Source organism: Nicotiana tomentosiformis, chromosome 1 (assembly GCF_000390325.3).
Source record: "Nicotiana tomentosiformis chromosome 1, ASM39032v3, whole genome shotgun sequence".
NCBI lineage: Eukaryota > Viridiplantae > Streptophyta > Magnoliopsida > Solanales > Solanaceae > Nicotiana > Nicotiana tomentosiformis.
The window spans coordinates 105,700,310-105,720,598 of record NC_090812.1 but is presented as its reverse complement, the minus strand read 5'-3'; the positions used below and the strand labels follow the sequence as shown (position 1 = coordinate 105,720,598).

Sequence of the window (20,289 nt, the reverse complement as noted above, 5' to 3'; positions counted from 1 at the left end):
CATGAGAAAATGATATTGTATAGTTGTTGTAAAAATAATAGCCGAAAAAATATATTCCGCTACCAGATGTAAATAGTTTCTAGCACGGGCTAAAAGTGATAATACAACCTGGTTATTTGTTTGCTTCAATAATATGCCTAGAAGTGATCCTGGCAGTTCTATTTTTTTCAAATTTTAACTTTTCTTTTTGGAAAAATCAACTGAAATTTTTAAATGCATATATATATAAAAATAATATATAAATTTTATATATATATTGGGCTATTATTTTTACAGCGGCTATATATTGTCATTTTCTCATTAAAAACTAGCACAGAATGGGATATTTTCAAGGTCAAAATTTTAGAAGACATTATCTAAAAATGAGGAATTAAAGTGGTAATTTGCGTTATCCAAAAAAAAAAAAAAAAATATTTTGCTTTAGAGCAGAAGATTTGTTTCATAAATCAGAGTTGGGTAACACCGTTAGTTTTTGAACATATTGTGTCAGTGAGACTAAAGGTGCTCCACTTTAACATACTTAAGAGACTAAATATGCTCAGGATTATATTTGAGGGACCAAAATAGACCTACCCTCAAAGATAAGGGACAACATTGATCAAAAACTCTCTTCAGTGCCTCTATTGCCAAGAAGCTTGGCAGTGAACTGCCCTCAACGCCACAAACTTGGCAACCAAAAATTTACAAGGTAGTTAGGTTGCGCGCTATGGTGGTGCGTCGTGCCTGTCATAGCGCTGAGGCAACTGAAGCCTTTTAAAGGCTATTTCGGGAGAGAGGAAAGTTATTTGTTTGGGGCAAGATCTTGAAGGTTAGAGAGAAGGGGAAGCTCCTGCACTATTGATGCCACGAGTAATTAATGAGTATTTTGGTAAATTTGGTTCATTTAGTCCATCTCCTAATACTCCAATTACATGGAATCTTTAGATTCTGGAAGAATCTCTCAAGAGTATTTCAAGAACACAAGTCTTGAAACTTCTAGGATTATCAAGAGGTAATTCTTTAAAATCATATATATTATACTCCATGGACATGGTTGAGTATATGTATGAAGGGAGATTTGTATCTAAGCATCAATTCATGAAAACTTAGAAAGTTAGTTTTGAAGATGAAAAATTTATTGGTAGAGAAGATGAATAGTGTTGGGTTTACTTGCACGGTGTCGTTTTGGGTTTCTATTGAAGTGACTACATTCCGTCACTCAATTATTAAGTGATTTGGAGCTAAACTCAAGAAGAAACTTCAAATGGTGAAATATGAATTTTTGGAGAACTTTTAGAACTAGACCTAAGTGTTGGGAATTTACTTGATAAAGTTGTATTGTTTTGATACTTGGTTGATGGATATACGTTCATTAGGTAGATATCGGCTTGTTGGCAACGTTTGGGAAGTTTAATCAAATTTGAAGCATTGTAGTATTATTTTGGGATAAGAATTGAAAAGCAACTTGAGGTAAGTTTATGAAACTTACTCTTGCTTGAGGGATTTTCTCTAAATGCATAACTTCATATAAATTGATTGTAAATGTGAATATGTGCTTGTGGGGACGAGCGAGTGCGAGTTTCACAATGTGTTATAAATTGTGGTGCATATAAAATATCGTTTGATTTTGTAAATAATTCTTATGAATAAAATTCTCGTTTTGAAATTTACGGGATAAAAATGACACTTGAGATGGAAATGTTATAAGTTTTATTAAAAACTTATTTTGATGTTAAAAGCATGAAATGTGACTTAAATGGGGTTTTCGAAATTGTTTGCCAAAGTATGAGGTTGAAGTGCCATTCGGATTAAATGATATTTTAATGGTATTTAAACTTTAAAGCTAAATGTGTAAAATGACAATTAGTTTAAAAAGGAAATCGGATTGTTCTCATATTTTTAAAAGCTTTGTGTGTGTCGGTGAATTGAATTACATGTTACATGTTTTTAAGGTTTTAAAAGGGGCCATATTTGCAAAGTGCTCAAGAATAGAAATTGTGAGGCCTATAGGTGTCGTATTATTCCATTTTGATGATTATAAATGTTTTGGGAGTTACTAGCGGAGATCACCAAGATTAGTTTGAATATTGAGTTCGTTACTATGAAACTACACGTGCCGATGTAGGGACACATTCTAAGGCTAAGCCGAGGTTTATGGAATAAGTCCCCAAGCGGGACAAATGTGCTTTATTAGCATGGCTGGGTCAATTCGTGCGATACTACGATGAGACGACATGAGCAAGTAGGGTATATGATATTTGCCACTAGGTTCATCACCTAGTTGACCTTATTCTTGTGTTGGTGTCGGTATAGTATCCCTAGTGAAAGGTAAAAGAGGATTTTCTTATGTTTAGGCCTAAGGAGCCGAAAGTGATTTCAATGACTAAATACAATTTAAATGATTTTTATTAAAATTTTGGATTGACATAAATAATTTAAAAGTTTATATCCTCATTTACATTTCACTTAATAATGATAAAGAGCACGATTGTTATAATTGTTAACCTCTTTATATTGAATATTGGTTGTATTAGTTTTGAAAAGTCTTGTTTCAGGAACTTGAGTTAGAGAGAGTCTATTATACTTATTGAGTATCGTGGTAGTGTACTAAGTCCTTAAGGGCCCCTTTAGGGTCCCGCTTACTTTACATGTTTCAGGATGAGGTGCGGTTCATGATGAATGGATATGGATATATAGGATGACTCTCTTTCCGAGGTATATTGTGAGGCACCACTCTATTTTGTGGTAGCTAATCATATTTTGTTTTTCTTTTAAATTGGGGATTGTCCCACATATTTATTTCATTATTGTGTCTTATAGATTTCATAGATAGTTGTTATTTTTTTTGAGTTGTAATCAAGAGTTATTATACTACATGCGTAAAACAAATTATTATCTTTATGTATTTCTAATTATTGAAAATAAGGGATTTAAAGATTATATTTTATGTATAGTTTAATCATTTAAAAGGATGATATTTTCATAAAGGATTTCGCATGTAGCTATTAAGAATATAGATAGGCTTTCTTGTACAGGTTGGTCCTCCCGGGTTGGCCAGTGTATCGGGTGACGGTCACATAATTTTGGGTCGTGACAGAATCCTTAGTTCGGAAGCTAATCAGAGCCGGTACTACTAGAATGAAATGGAAAAGGATGCGAAAGATTCCGTGCAAATATGCGACAAGTGCCAAATACATGCTCTGATGATTCATCAACCTAGAGAGATGCTCCACCCAATCCTGGCAACATGGTCTTTTATGAAGTGGGGAATGGACATTATCGGTGCCCTACCATGGGCACCCGGTAAAGTTCAATTCGTACTATTCATGACCGATTATTTTTTCAAATGGGTTGAGGCTCAGGCGTTCGAGAAGGTCCAAGAGAAAGAAGTCATCAACTTCATCTGGGATCATATAATATGTCGATTTGGGATAGCAGTTGCGATCGTTTGCGACAATGGAAAATAATTCGTCGGCAGCAAGGTATGTAAGTTTTTCGAGGATCACAAGATCAAGAAGATATTATCAACGCCTAACCACCCTAGTGTGAACGGGCAAGCGGAATCGACGAATAAAACTATACTCCAAAACTTGAAAAAGAGGCTGACCAGTTCTAAAGGAAAGTGGAAGGAAACCTTGGCCGAAGTCCTGTGGGCATACCATACGACTTCGAAGTCAAGTACCAGGGCGACCTTGTTCTTTCTGGTCTTCGGAGCGGAAGTCTTAATACCAGTCGAGGTAGGGGAACCGAGCCTCGGGTTCTAGTATGCTACCAAAAAGTCAAACGGCGAGGCCATAACCGCGAACATAGAATTATTGGACGAAAGGCGGGAAGTCACCATGGTCTAGTTGGCCACCCAGAAGCAACGAGTAGGGAGGTACTACAACCGAAGATCCAACCTCCGATATTTTTCAAGTCGGCGACTTGGTATTGAGAAAGGTAACACTACACACCAGAAACCCAAATGAAGGAAAACTGGGCCCGAATTGGGAAGGACCGTATCGAGTCGTCAGAATAACCGGCAAAGGCTCATATAAACTCGAAGCGGAAAACGGTATACAACTACCAAACAACTGGAACGTGGCACATTTAAAGCGGTACTACTGCTAAGGTACGAACTTAATTCTTTTTTAATTTTACATTACGGACTAACGTATGCAGGTACTCGGCCAGGGACGGAAGCGACTATTAGGGACGAAAGCACGTGTTGTAATCTTTTTTCCTTGAACCGATTTTGTCATGAAGCGGGGTTTTCGGCATGATTTTTAACTAGGCAATAGTAAAGCGTGCTACCTTAGTTTTAGAGACTGACCTTAGAACGAAATCGATGATCGATTGCGCCAAATTAACAGTATCCGAGACCTGGCAAGATTCGACCTCGAATATTGGGGGCCATTACCCCTAGATTAAGATCTTTAGCAAGGGAAAAGAAAATTTTATATGTCGAACGCCAAGGCTTGGTGGTTAGGATTCATTGTAAGGGTCAAAAGGTCATTCGAGTAGTGCCCATATAGCCCACTCTAGCCACGACACAAAGTTTATGAGCCTCTGATCATGTATCCTATATGTAAAGCAATGAAAGAAATTTTTGCTTCACATATACATTATTACTACGCATTTTGCTTCTTCGATCCGAGAACCTAAAGCCCACAAGCTACCCCTACTCGAGGACTGTCATCCCGATAAAAATTTTGAACGGTCCGGGAAATCAAATCCTGGAGGCACAAAGCCTATTAGGCAGTGCCCAAATATTAAAGGCTACGGCCACCTTAAAAATGGCTCGGAGACGTCTGAAGTCCGTACCCAGAAAGTACGGCCCTTACGTATAATCAAAACCTATTAAAAGTTCACCCTCGGTAAAAATATCGTCGTGTATGAATAAAATACTTAAGCATCTTAAAGGACTTCGATTTTATAGAAGACTTGAAACCACGAGTAATCCGGGGTTGTCATCGAAATCGGGGCCCATTCAGACCTCCGAAGAACAAATGCTCTAGACTACATTTGATTTTATGTTAAGGCATTAAAAATCATTTCACAAGCAAAAGATTGCAAATAGGTGTTGAAAGGTAAATATACGGTATTACCAAAGAGGAGAAATTTTATATATGTCAAAAAAAAATATTACAAAGACACGATAAAACGGACCAAAAATGAATAAAAAAGAAAATATACAAGGGAAAACCAAAAAAAAGAACTAAGGCATCTACGGTTGATCTTCACCAGGGCTCGACTTGTCACCAGAACCTTAGGGACCCGCAGTCTCGTAGAGTTCCTTTTCCTCGGCCTAGAGTTTCTTGGCTTCTTCGATCTCGGCCGACAGGTCAAAACCTCGGGTGTGAATCTCCTCGAGGGTTTCTCTCTGGGATAGTCGCTTCACATATTCGGTCTTCGTCTTTAATCAAGACTTAACTATCTCCACATCAGCCTTATACTGGGCCAGCATCTCCTCAACATCAGAGGAATCAGTCGAAGTTGCCTCCAATTTGGACCTCATCTCACTATATTCTTGGCCGAGGGCATCCCGTTCCATGACGGTTGAGTTCAGCTATGCCCGAAGTTCATCATTTATCCTAGACCACTTGTCGACCTTATCCTTTGCTACTCGGAGTTGGTCCTTGACCGATTACAGCTCCGCTTTTGCAGCCTTTTTTTCCCGAAGCCAATAGGTCCATCATGCCCTTCCACGCCTCAGTCGTGGCCTTAACCTCATCCATCTCAGTCCGAAGTTGGTCGATCAGGTCTACCTTCTCCTGCACCTGTGAAGTTGCGTTGTTTGTCACCACGAGTAGCTTCTCGTTTTTAGCCTCAAAGATCCTTACCTTCTCGACCAGGTCGACGTTCTCCCGCTTCACGGACAAAACCTCCTTCTAAGAATTTTCTAGCTTGGCTCGGAAAATTGGGAGGTCCTTGAGGGCCTCGTCTTGTTGTTCACTGAGAGCCCTATATATGTCCTTCTTCCGGACTTGCTATTTGAGCTCGAACTCGAGCTGGCTGATCTCCAAGCGGGACAGAAGGAAGCTTTCATGATGAAGCACAAAAGCCTGAAAAACAACAAAGTCATTAGAATATGTCTAAAATTAAGCAATATTCGCAAGGGGTTGGAAGACGCCTTACCCGGTTCAGAGCATGTTGCGCCTCGTTGAAGAGGCTCCACATACCCATTTCATTCATCTTTGCTCGGTGCTCTTCGGTCACCATGCAACGAAGGTAGCTGGCTAAGCCCACCGGAGTGAACAGGGCGCGGGCGTCTGCTAGGATAGTAAGAACGGTCGTCCTCTTATGGTCGGGGTCCACACTCGGGGCAGGGAACCACTTCACTAATTTCAGGATCTAACTCAGCTCGCCCGCTCCCTTTTTTGGGACCTCCAGGTGACCAAGCCCGGAAAAGTCCTCCAACGCGGCCATGTCCATGCCATCGAAGAACATGTTGAGGGCATCATCTGGGCCTGATGTCTCGTTTGATTTTTCTTTACCCGCTTGAGCCTCATCGAGCATGGGCTCAGTATAAGATGGCGTCTCCACGATGTCAATGACACCAGCTACTTCTTTCAGTACAGGAGCGGCTTATCGGGAGGCAGCAGCCTCCGACTCACCCTCTAGTTCCCGAGCTAGAGGGGGATCGACCTCGTGGTCACCTTTCTCGATTGCCGCCTGCTCCCACTCGTTGAGGGTCGACTTATGAGCAATTAACTCAAGGTCGTCGTCCTTGGGGTAATCCCTGAGTCAGTAGAGGGAATCAGAGTCCGGTGCCTTAGACTTGGTGCTCTTTTTGCTTTTTCGGACCCGGATGGTCACCCTCTTATTCTTCACCTCGGTGTCCAAGAAGCCCGAGGATTTCCTCTTCTTGTTCTTCTTGTTCTCCTCCTTTGCGGCAGCCCCGGGCTGTCCCGAAGTGGAGGGTTCGACGAGCGAGGATGGATCCTCATCCAACGGCCGGAGCTCGGTGGCCTTGGGAAAACTTGTAAGAAGGAAGAAGACTTAGCGATGTATAAGTTAAGAGTATATATGTAATCTTTCGAGAGAGATCCTCGCCATGGGAACGGGCCTCCCACTTGACCTTCAAGAGCTTGCGCCATGCGCGCTCAAAATATGACATCTGTTTGCAGATCCCCTTGATCCACCTCTTGATGCGGGGGACTGCATTAGGAACCTGGGCAACCGCAGCACAACGACAAACACAGGCAATTAGAAAAATAATAAAAGGGAATGCCGAATATTCGAGAAGGAAAAGACTTATGGGAGGCATTCCACTTCTTCGGGAACGGTAGAAATTCGGAGGGGATGAGGTCTTCGTTTTTCACTCGAACGAAACTCCCCTGCCAACCTCGATCTCAATTCTTATCAATGCTAGAGAATGGAGCCTTACTTGCTCGGCGAACGAGCTTGATCAACCCCCCTCAAAAGATTAGGGGACTGTATAGACGAAGCAAAGGGTCGAGGGTGAACCGAGGTGCTTCGGTGTCGTTTATGAAGTGTCGGAGGAGGATTACGGTCCTCTAAAAGGACGGGTGAATCTACCCAAGGCAGACCTTGTACCTTTTGCAGAAGTCGAGGATTATGGGGTCCATCGGGGCGAGCGTGAAGGGGTAAATATAAACACTTAGGTACCCTTCACATGAGTAGTGATGTCTTCGTTGGGATCGGGGACGACCACCTCATTTCCCTCACATTTACAATCTACCTGAATTTTGGGTAGTGTCTCCTCAGTAACTGAGCATATGTACCTTTACGCTCCCTCGCCTCGGTCATGTTGACTGGAGGCCTTATCGACACTAATGTCATTCTCGATGGAGCAGCCTCCGGGGACGAAGCTCCTGAGCCACCTCGGCGTCTGTGGCCGGGTTTGAAGATAAAGGGGCGGTTTGCTGAGGCACGAATTTGGAAGTTTTCGCTATCGGGTTCTGGGAATACGAAGGTTTGAAGAAAATATATAAAGATTTGAAGATGGGATGAAAATATGAAGGCCTGAGTTAAAGATCCAAAGAGAAAGTTTGAAGATATGAAGATATAAGGAGTAGTATATGAAGATTTGAAGAAGTTAAAGTTAAATAGAAAATTCGAGGGTAAATCAAAGAGCTCTGAAATGGGAAAATGGAGAAGTAAAAAGGGGGTTGGAGATTTTATAGAGGAAGTACAATCATTGCGTGACGTTTCACATTCGAGGGCAGTCAACCGGCGCTTGACACATGTCCGAAGTTAGAACGACGCGACTGATGGGATGTTTCGTTGACATGTCATCTCGGGTGTAACGTACGAAGGAGGAACCTGGGGTCATTTATCGCTTTCTGTCGTTTCGATAAATCTACTCTCCGAAAACGAGGGGACTATCTGTGTGCGAGTAAAATATGGGGCAATGTCTACCCCGATTTCTCGATGAGAAAAGGAATGGGGCACAGATCCGCGAGATTGTAATCGAGGTCGGAGACCCTTCGTATCGAGACCCAGGAAGAGTGAACGGTATAACATCGGACATGGTAAAGCGGCGCGCCCAGGCCGAGTATATATTCTAGACTTTGGGAGACACGGTGAACTGTTATGAATGACGGATAGAGGGCCGTAATACTCGCCCTAAATCGGATATCACGGTGCAAATCATGCTTGATGTCAATTATGGATCAACAATTACCGGAAAAAGAAGATTTTTACCTTCTTTAGACTTATACTAGGATTGAAACTCTCCTACTATACAAAGTGTATGTTTTTCTTTAGTCTGACACATTGTAACACACAATTCAAAGCTATAAAAGTTTATTTTTGCCTTCTAGCTACTATTAAAGATTTTGTTCACTTGTTTTGTTCTTCATTCACGACTGGGCTCGAACCGAGGGTGTAATCGAGGACGAGGTCACTATTCAATCTAAGATCAGTCTTGGTCTTAATATTGTGATTGGTTTGATCGTTTATTTCATCTTTATTTCATTTATCTGTTACTCTTAATTATTCGTGTTGAATTAAATCACGTATCCTTTAAACCGCGTACAAATTTAATTGTTACCCAATTTTGGGGTAAACACATATTGTAAAACGAGAATGAAAACTAAGTGCCATTATTTATCTTGTTTATCAGAATATTTAATAAATAAAAACATATTTATTTCAGAAATCAGCGGGGAAAAAAAGAAATAGCGGTGAACTGTTTTTGCGTTCCTCCGTGTAGAGTATTCTCTGATTGTATAAAAGCAAAACCTAAGACCTGAAGAGATAACAAAAAATATATCACAAGTCTTGGGCTCTTTTGGTTTCTACACTGATATGTACAATGTGTTCTTATGTATGCTAATAATCTAAATTGTTATGAAAACGAGTATAACTGGGAGCAGACATTCAGCATCTGATATTTTTGTAATTTGTTATTTTTTTATATTTAAATCAGCTCTTTTTATCTGAGTTTCCTACGTACATTTTAATCTTCTGTTTCTCTAATTACTTTGCCCAAAGATGGACTTATAGTGCAAAAAGAAAATTAAATGGAGCATTATGCTGGTGCTTCTAGAAGCATTTCTACACCTAAAAAACTAGGTTAATAATTTGTTTTCATATGATAATTGATATTACTCACCATTACATCAAACTTTTTAAGGATCCACTTTTCAGATACATGAAAAACTGCCGGCTATATATTGGAAATGATTTGGTTAATTATTAGACTAAACCTTCAGTACTTTGTAATTTGCATAACAATGATTCTACTCAATAAAAATATAATTGTATTCTCAAGTCTAATTGGTCACAACAGAAAATCAAGCGGTGACTTTCATCAATTTTCCCTTACATTTTTTAAGCTTAAATTAAACTGTTATTCTCTCCCAAATATCCAGTAATACTTTATTTTATCTTAATCTATGCAGATTCAAATGAAATACTTACAATTTCAAACGGATAGACTTTGGGTGTGTTTGGTATAACGGAAAATATTTTCTTAGAAAACTAGTAATCTTACTCATTTTTCGGTATTTGGTACGCAAATTAAGAAAAATAACTTCTCAAGAGTATTCATAAATTATAATTTGGATACAATAAACATGAAGTCATAAACTTTCGAACCAACAACCTTCCGAACCCACAAATTTCATAAACTTCTGAACCGCTAAACTTTTGAACCCGCAAGCTTTCGAACCCGTAAACTCTATAATTTCTAAACCCGCAAACTTCCAAACACATAAACCTCCGAACTCATAACTTTGGAACTCGTAAAATTTCGAACATGTAAACTGAAAATATAAATAAAAAAAAATTGCGCGCGCGCGGAGGGGGAGGTTGGGGGTTGGGGTGGATGGGTGGCGTAGAAAAACGGAAAAAAAAATAGAAAATTGAAGTTAGAGGGGTTGGGGTTAGATGTGAAAGTAGGTAGAGTTTTTGGAAAATATTTTCCTAACAAAGTCATTTTCCTTCGATTTCAGGAAAATATGATATCTAGGAAAATATTTTCCAAACTATTTTGTGTAACCAAACAGTGAAAAATAAAAAAATATTTTCCGTCATACCAAACACACCCTTTGTCTTGGGCCTTTTCCAGTTAAATACAGCCCATTTAAATGCCGATAGAAAAGAAAATCTTACATAAATATCCCAAATAAGTTTCAACTTACCAACCTCTAGTCATTAATCATAAACTTATCAAAGCACATATAAAAATTAAAAATCCAAATAAATAAGGTTTTTTCTCTCCAAGAATTACACACAAAAAATTAAAAATCCAAAATTCGTAGTTAAAATCGAGTTCAAAAAAATTTTCTACGACACATGTATCACGCATGTATCATATATACGGGTATACATAGATATACATATGATACACATTTGATACAAATATGATGCATATGTGATACACAAATAATACATAATGTGATACACATGTCATTTTTTTCATGTTTCATCTTCTACTTCGAATATTCAATTCAAACCACCTCGAAACTCCGCCAAATCATCCCAAAATTGAGATTCAAATTTCTTAATATGTACTAAATCTATTCTAATAATACTCACTCAAAAAAAAAAAGATTTGATCTTTCTTTTTTTACTACAAATAGATAATTGGCTAATATTAGTAACATTTGGTTAATATTAGTAATATTTAATGAATTGACCAATTTTTGTAATAAGCTACTTATAAATTGACATAGCTGATAATTTCCCGATAGAAGAAAAACGCATGTACATCAAAAAATGACATTTTTCAATGGGTATGGTTGAAATTCATTGAAAACATATAAATGAGTCAATATACAAATTTTGAGTAAGATTGAAGGTGATTTGGACTGATTTAGTATCGAAATTCGTAGTTAAAGTCGAGTTCAAAAAATTCTTCTACGACACATGTATCACACACACGGATATACATAGATATGCATATGATACACATTTGATACAAATATGATGCATATGTGATACACAAATAATACACAATGTGATACACATCATTTTTTTCATGTTTCATCTTCTAGTTCGAATTTTCAATTCAAATCACCTCGAAACTTCGCCAAATCATCCCAAAATTGAGATTCAAACTCCTTAAGATGTACTCAATCTATTCTAATAACACCCACTCAAAAAAAAGGCAAAGATTTGACCTTGTTTTTTTTTTACTAGAAATAGATAATTGGCTAATATTAGTAACATTTGGCTAATATTAGTAATATTTAATGAATTGACCAATTTTTGTAATAAGCTACTTTTAAATGGACATAACTGATAGTTTCCCGATAGAAGAAAAACTCATGTACATCCAATTGAAAGTGATAACGTTCTTTGTGGGCTACAATTACAAAAGCGTGAACGTTCGTGCAAAATACAAATTGGTTGCTCGGCCGAAATTAATTGCATTTGCTAGCCAATATATATATATACTCGCCATATCCACCCTTTGCCTTGATGTTATGCCATGGCATAGTATGGCCTTAATCAGCTCTGATACCAAGTGTCACGGGCCCAAATTCTTACATTGGGTAGCGGCACCTGCTCGCCCGTGCGGCGCCTGCAGTTCTCCTCTTCGCCGCGGGCCAGCCTTCTCCCTGTCCCAGGATTTCTCAAGCACGATCCTGTGCCTGTTGGTAGGACTCGCCTGTAGGCTCGCCCCAACTTGTGCCGCCCGTAAGATGTCTAGGCCCTTGGCCCTAGACATGTCGTGGCGCTTCATCTTAGGATCACAATCCATGCGCGCCCTGGGGGATTGGCTTAGGACATGCCTTGTCCTTAGCCCAAGACTGAGCATCGCTCCCGCGTGCACAGCCCAATCCTCAAGTTTGACACTCGCCTAGTGCATCCGCGACTAGCTCGTGCCTCGCCCGAGTAAGGCAACTTTTAGCCCTTGGCCATTGTCATGCGCCTCTTTCGTACCATGCCCATACATAGCCCTCTTGCAGCACGCTTCCATTCCGAAGTAGTGCAGTGTCGCCCACACCTGCACCTTTAGGCCAACGGACCCTTGCTTGCATGGTTGAACCAAAGCCATGCTCACAAGTCGACACATGATGCCCCTATGACAGGTGCGTCAAGTATCCAATCGGCACGGAGGTCTCGTTCCAACATTCGGCAGCCCGCGGGGCTGGCCGTTCCACACATCGAGCCTCCAGCACCACTTTGATGCCCAACGCAGGCCCGAAGGCGTTGCGCCGCCCATAGAGTTTCCCTAACTCGTATGGGTGCCTTCGACACTCCTTTTGAGTCATCTAGGCAGGCCCTTGAGGTTGCCCCCAAGGTAGCTCGTTCTATACGGCTTGGTGGCAGCACGCATGGGAGAGGCAGGTCGAAGCTTTCATCACCTATACCCCCCTTATATATGCTTAAAATTAAAAAGCCCAAGTTACTCGAGTAGACTGCTCTACGTCAGACCATCAGAAGAACTTTTTCTCACCAGTTCTTGGCCGAAATCACAACTCCAAAATACGAGTTGTGACATTAGGCTACAATTTGAATTGGAGTATCCTTACTTATGTAACTTGCCGGTTAATTTATTGAAGAAACATGTCACTTTCACAACGAAGGATAGTTATTGTGGTCAGTCCATAAAGTTTTATTATACTTTGTCAAAACCTGTCACCTACTTTTAGTAATAACAAATCAAAAGCCGAAAGTAAGTGGTAACAAATATGGAGTAGAAAAATAAATAAAGCAACCCCTTCTTATCTGTAAACTTGAATAAGGACTATTACCTAAAAGTAAGTTTAGGGTGCTATAGGAGAGGTCCTGTAAAGGAAAAAAAACTCCAAACCGAACTTATTGCCCAACAAAGAAAGCAAACACAGTGAATTATACTATCTGTTCCAATACAATTGGTCTTTTTTGGTGAACTCATTTAGTGAGAGAGATAACTGCCCTTCATTATAAGTCACTACCTAAGGGCAGCTTTTCACCGACCTAACTAGGGGTGTTAGTTAATATTTAATAAAATCAAATCGTTGATACTATTAACTTGTTTAAGAATATTAGTAAGAATTTCAATGTTTGAGAAATTACCAGAAGCTTTCTGATGCCGATGTGACAAGAAATACCGCCCTGTTTTATTTTTTGGAACTACGTGTTAATGAAGAATGTCATTGCTTGGGGATTTACTAATAATTACAAAATCGGCACAAAACTTGGGAATGGATCTAATATTCTGCATCTCTAACAAAATTATACTATTCTTAAATATTGTATTGTCGAAATGTCAACTATTTTATCGGATAATTATTACCTCTTGCCGGTCAAGTATAAATAGTTATGTTTGTTAATGTTTAGATAAATAAATAAAAATTACCTAGAGTAAGCTTTTGGCAGCTCATGAACTAATCGAAAGAGGGTTTCCATGTGTGCGTCTTCAGGAGATCTTTTCCTATTGGATAATAGCCAGTTTTTCACTGCTAGTGATAGCTAAAGTGAAGGTAATGGAAGAGAAGACCAAGCGATCTCTTTCCTTCGTACTTCGTATAAATATATATGTTTATCCTCAAAATTAGATAACAATTGAATTTGTAAGTGATTTTAAGGATACGCGGATTAACTTGATACGAAACGATAAATTAAGTTGCTATTAGATAAATAAAGATAAAATAAATTCAAACCACACGAGTTAGATAATTTCAGCTTTGATGGAATGATTGCTTTCGAGCCGGACTTACCACAACCGGTGCCGATTAAAAAGAACAAGAGCTTTAAGACAGAAAAAATAATAATGCATTTCTTTTGAGTGCGTTTTACAATGTGCTTTACGAATTATCAGACCCCATTTATATAATATACACTACTGGAAAATGACAGAATTCCGACCGCCAAAACGGTCGAAAATCGGTCGAAAATCACGAATTTCCGACTACTTTCCGAACAAAATTGGTCGGTCGGAAAACAGTTGGTCGGAAAACTATTTCCGACTGAATCCGTCGGTGATTTCCGACCAAATTAGTCGAAACGTTCAAAAGGTCATACGACCAAATATTTTTAAGTTTTCGACCAAAGTGGTCGGAAGTTACCGACCGAATCCATCGTAATAATATAAATAATAATAATTATTTATTTAAAATTAAATAATATAAATATATAATTTCAGACTGAATCGGTCGGAAACTACTAATTAAAAATAAATTTTATTTAATTTCCGACGGAATCCGTCGAAAACCTTTAAATATTAATTTTCTAAAACAAAATACCAACCATTAAACCTAACAATTTTGGGCATAAAAACATCCAAATAGTAGCCCACATTCAAATTTTAAAACAAAACATAAAGTTGTCTCTCACAATCAAGTTTATCAATCAACCAAAACACCACACCTAAACTACTACACATCAGATTCAGTTTGTTCATCCTCATCATCAGATAAATCATGCCCATGTTTACTCATAAATTTCTGCATCTTAACAAATATTCCGAATTGGGAGTCCAATTGTTTCTTCAAATCACGAATTTTCTTTCTCATATCTTCCATTTGTTCTTGATTTTGAGAAGAAAAAGAATTGGCTAAGAGTGGGTTTGGATGACCTGTAGGTCGACGTACTCCAAGTCCGTAGACTTTGCCTTTGTTTACTCCACCTGCTGCCTCTGTCCATAATGAAGCCATATCATCAGGTGTTGGTTGAGTTGAAGGAGGCTGAGTTTGTTACCATTCTTCCACCCTTTTATGATAATCTTCCTGAAATGAAAACATAACTATTATGTAAACAAAATAATATTAATAAACTATAAATAATTATGAAGTTAGTATTTTACATATGTGTCCGACGCACGCGTCTACACCCAGTGTTCTCTTGTACCATCCTTCTTCTTTTTCTTATGCATCTCCTCGAAGACCTCAGCGTGACTCATATCTCACCCTCTTTCCTTTTCCTTCATAACAAAAAGTATGAGTTAGACATTACAAACTTAAAATTCTATATGTAAAACTAAGAAAAATTTTATAAGTAATTATCAATCTTAGTTTATGGGCCACAAAACTAATCGAACCTCCTGTGTGCAACGAGCCACCTTTACTGGAGGCACGGTTTGCCTTTGCTTGTTCACTATTCGCTTCCATTCTGCGGTATTCCATTTCTCAAGAAGTTTATCCCAAACATCTTTTCTTAACCAGTCTGGCATTTTACTAGCATTTCGAGCAGCGAACATAGTATCTTTAATCCGCTGAGCAGCCTTCTTCTCGAAAATACTATTTATTGCATTTTGATGTTGAGGATGCCATGTACACTTTGTCTGCAATATAAAAAATTAACATTAGATGAAGACGATAATTATTAAATAAATGTAATCAATTTTTACCCTAAATTGATTCCACATTTGCTCTCTGATGTTGTACGGCATCTGTCTCCAAGAATTTCACGGCTCATGATAAAATGGCTTCATAGAATCCACAACCAAATATGTACACTGAAAGGATGGCAAAAACCTGCATTAAAGTTAACATATATATAATTAATAAACATCTTAAAGTTTCAAAAGTATTAATTATAAATAAATATTCCTTAATGTTAACATATCTAAAAGTACATTCAAAACTTAAAAAATAGTATAAGAACCTTCTTACCCATCCTCGTAGGGGACGATTATCAATCGATTATAACTATCAAATTGTACACCCCCTCCAAGATTCTGCCTGCGTCTACTAGATGGTGCAGAAGCAGCACTAGATGTAGTTGGGCGAGAGCCTCCAATATCCAACCTACATATGCTGGGAATGGATGATGATGATAGACTGGAAGATGATGGAGCAACAAAAAACGAACTATCATGCTGACTACCATGAAATCCCGGTGATGCAGCAGCTGGTGAGCCATCATGCTGACTACCATGAAAGCTCGGGGATGCAGCAACTAGTGAGCCAACATGCTGACTACCGTAAAAACTCGGGGGTGCAGCAGCTGCTGGTGAGCCAGTATGTTGACTATCATAAAAGTTCGGGGGTGCAGCAGCTGGTGAGCCACCATGCTGACTACCATGAAAGCCCGGTGAAGATGATCGCATAGAAGGTGTGGGTACAAAGTTAAAAACAGTGTTACTTTAACTTCCTTTTGCAGGCATAGAATAATACTGAACTGAATTATTAGATTGAGGGGGGATAGTGAACATGGTAGATGGCAATGAAGTCGACTGAGGAGGATAAGGAAGAGGAGGACTCATATTTGGCATACTTGAGGAAGTTGGAACAGATTGTTTTTTCTTCTTAGATTTCATCTTTTCCTTTCCGTTAGATGTCATATCTGTTAGCAAAATTATCCCCAACTTGGTAATGTTATCCCTAAATTAGTATGTAATTTACCAACATATAACTTTAACATATAAATTTAATTTAGCAACATATAACTCTAAATTACCAACATATAACTTGAACATATAAGTTTAACATATAACCCTAAATTACCAACATATAACTTTAACATATAACTCTAAATTACCAACATATAACTTTAATTTAGCTACTAACAATAGGCATAGATTTACTTTAGCTAACACCAATCAATTTTCAAAAACCAAACTAGGAGCAATTAAACAAAATTACTGTATTTTAAAAAAAAATAACAAAGGGGGGTGAGGGAAACTTACCTGTCAGTGGAGGGTCGTCGACGGAGCTGCAGCGGGGCGGCGTCGCCGGTGAGTAGCACTGGTGATGGTAGCGGCGGGTTGGGTGGGGGGAGGGGAGAGGGGAGGTTTGAGTGTGAGAGAGAGAAGAGAGAAGGAAGAAAACAGGGAAAGAAAAAAGAAAGGGGTCGGGGGGTTTTAAAATTATATTCCGACCGATTCGGTTGGAAAATAGGTCAAATAGTCAAACCTCATTTTAATAAAAAATTCCGACCGAATCGATCGCACTTTTTTATTTTTTTTATTTTTGTTTAATTGTTTTCGACCGAATTAGTCGCTAACCGTTACGCGGTATTTTCTGCCAAAATGTACGACGGATATAGACGGAATATCTGTCGTAATTATTATTAAAAATTAAAAATTATATTTTTATGCAATTTTTGACCGATTCCGTCGGAAATTTGCAACTACTTTTTCTGGTCAAAAATTGGCCGTTTTTTAGTAATGATAAGAGTCCTACTTTAGATACAATTCTGTAAACGGTAAAAAAATTCCTGATTCACTAATTGTTGGTTCCTTATTGATATGTGTCGAGATCCCCGCCGTAATATCTGACCGGTCACGGATATTTTGGTCTTTTGTTGGCTATGCTAACAATGTTTCTTCGAAGTCGTTCGAGGCTAGGACCGATTCCGGGGCCATGACCTCGATATTGTCGAAGGCAGGTGTCCTTCACCCTGGTCCTAGCCTGGTAGGACTTGGGGTCGATCTTCAGTCCTTTATTGCCATGTCTCTAGCCTGGCTTACCATGTCGGAGGCTTGAATGCACCACGAGCTCGATTTCACCCGTATACAGATAGTCTCCTCGTTTTTCGGAGAGTAGACGACGAGAAACGACATGAGCTTCCGATTCTTACTTCGATACACCGTGACAAAAATGACAAAACAACTGAAACGTCTCGTCAGCCAAGTCTTAATGGCATTAAATGCATGTTAGCCAATGGTCGGCCATTCCTGGATGCGAACCGTCGCTGAAATACTATAAATACCTCTTCCTTTGTTCATTTTAACTTTACATCCAAACCTTCTACCCTAGTACCTTTAAGATTTCGATACTTTCTAGCACATTTACTCCGGTTATTTAAGATCCTGTGCAAGAACTCTTGTTCGTCTTCATCTCAACCCAACAAGCACAATCCTCCAACTTCCTTTCTTTCTCTATTTTCCTCCATTTTTTAAAGAAATGGAAAAGACTTCCAAAACAGTTCCTCAGAAAGAAACCCCTTCTACTTCGCGGCCGGCTACTAAGGCCAAGGAGACTGTTTCGCGCACTACCGTCGATGAACCAGTGCCGGAGCCTCCTTTGAAAATGTTCGTCCCCAAGAGATGCCCGGTCAATGTTGATTCTAAGGTTGAAAAGCCTTCCTCTGCACAAGGCCGGTGTGAGAAGGTCTCGAGATACATCTGCTCTATCACTGAAGATGTCCTCCCTACAGTCCGAAATGACTGCAATTGGGCCGATAAGGAAATAGTGATCCCCGACCCGATGAAGACATTACCACCCATGTCTAGGGATACCTAAGTGTTTACAATTATCCCTTTACATTGGACCCGGTAGATTCGGTCATTCTGGATTTCTGCAGAAGGTACAATGTGTGCCTAGGCCAGATCCATCCTCTGGAGGATCGTGATCCTTTTCCGATTCTTTGTGAACAAGATCGATGAGTGCTTGCTTACCATTGACCATCTTATCCACTTATACTATCCCTGAATCTTCCGGAGGGGCTGATAAAGCTTGTGTGTCGGGCCAGTAAAACCTTGTTTTCGAGTATTGACGAGGACTGGGATCGGGGCTAGCAAGGTCGTTTTGTCCGAGTGAAGGCTTTGGACTTGATACCAGCCGAGTGCAGGTCGTTCCTCGAGAAGTTGAATACATCACGTTAGTACAAATTTACTTTTGAAAGTCGATTTTATACTTATTTCCTTCTTTCTTATCGATGCTTTATGGTGGCGCAGCCGTCGCTCGGGTCCCAAATGCTATCCATCGATTGAGGGTATCGTATCACAGATGCACTACTTCAAGCGCTCAAGGCGCAAGCTCTCAAAAGGGCCGTTGGGAGGCCCGTTCCCATGGTGAGACTTCTTTCCTAAGTAGGTAGTATTAGGATTCCCCCTTCATCACTAAGCCCTTACTTCCTTTACTTCTTTTTGCACGATTATCTAAGGATGTCGAGCTGAGGCCTCCAGCCGGTGGCGAAGGCTTACCTACCGAGTCCCCTGCTCCGAGACAGGCCGAAGAGAAGAAAACAAAAAGGGCTTTGAGTTCCCCAAGCTCGGAGAAAAAGATAACAAGAAGAAGGCTAGTGCGCAAGTCAAAAGAAAGCACCAGTGCTCGAGCACCATCTTCGGATTAGCTCTATCAGCTGAGAGATGAATCCGAGGAAGAAGAAGAACCCTTTGTTCTGGTGTCCCCGCGTTTCGTCGCAGCTCGAAGGGCAAGGGGCCTCCAAACCAGAGAGGCACGGACGATCTGCCTCAAGCTAAGGAGGTCGATGAAGAAGTCGGGGCCGAGGCTTCCCGAGATGTGGGCAGTGCCCCGAAGGAAGCACTCGGTGTGATAGACATCACTGAATCCCCCTCGTTTACTTAGTCCATGTATAACGAGGCCCAAACGGTGAAAGAATGCCTCGACAAGGGGCTCCATGGGGTGGATGACCCCTTCCGCGGCTTTTTTGATGGTGTGGATTCCACCGCCACGGAGGACGTCGCCGGATTGGGTAACTTAGAGGTGCCTAAGAAGAGTCCATCTTTGGGAGGAAGCGGGCCTTCCTCGATCCTGAAACCGATCAACCAGTTCCCAGCTCCGAGTGTGGATCCTGACATAAACCGATCCATCATGATCTCTGTTCTGGAGGATGACCGGGTCCTCTCTGTCCCCGTAGGGGTGAGTTACCTTTTGTGCCTCGTGACCGAGGAAGACCAAGTCAAGATGAACGAGGTAGACGCGCCATGCTTGTTCAACGAAGCACAACAGGCGCTGAACCAGGTAACTTCAGATATCTCTCGATGACTTCGATTTCTCCTTTTGTACTTACACTAATTCATAGATAATCCTAACATTTTTCTTTGTATTTGTAGGCCTCGGTGCTTCACCATGAAACTCTCCTTTGGTATCGCGATGAGCTGAACCAGCTTGAAGCCGAAGTCCGAGGGCTCACCGAAAAGAGAGATACTTACAAACTTTTCAGCGAGCAGCGTGAAGGAGGGCTAAGAGCATTCGAGCTGAGTTGGAGATGGATCGGAAGGATCACGCTGACCTGGTT

General features: G+C 40.0%; 1 protein-coding gene and 1 long non-coding RNA gene across 2 annotated transcripts; one reads left to right on the top strand and one right to left on the bottom strand.

The window, feature by feature from the left end:
• Positions 1-657: 657 nt before the first annotated feature.
• Positions 658-2,916, top strand: LOC117275639 (uncharacterized). Its single transcript, XR_004505823.2, has 2 exons — positions 658-991; positions 2,611-2,916. It is a non-coding gene; the product is annotated as an uncharacterized lncRNA (long non-coding RNA).
• A 12,242-nt stretch (positions 2,917-15,158) lies between these two features.
• On the bottom strand, positions 15,159-16,167 carry LOC108943849 (uncharacterized). Its single transcript, XM_070175481.1, has 4 exons — positions 15,975-16,167; positions 15,710-15,836; positions 15,401-15,643; positions 15,159-15,283 (listed from the first exon to the last, which is right to left on the bottom strand). The coding sequence occupies exons 2-4, from the start codon at positions 15,749-15,751 to the stop codon at positions 15,266-15,268; spliced, it is 303 nt and encodes a 100-aa protein (XP_070031582.1). The 5' UTR covers positions 15,752-15,836; positions 15,975-16,167; the 3' UTR covers positions 15,159-15,265.
• Positions 16,168-20,289: the final 4,122 nt, after the last annotated feature.

Excerpts from the sequence above, each read along its gene's own strand:
- LOC108943849 (XM_070175481.1), bottom strand. The coding sequence starts at position 15,751 with ATGCCGTACAACATCAGAGAGCAAATGTGGAATCAATTTAGG. Across the intron at positions 15,644-15,709 it reads AAATGTGGAATCAATTTAGG|ACAAAGTGTACATGGCATCC; the intron begins GTAAAAATTGAT and ends TTTATATTGCAG.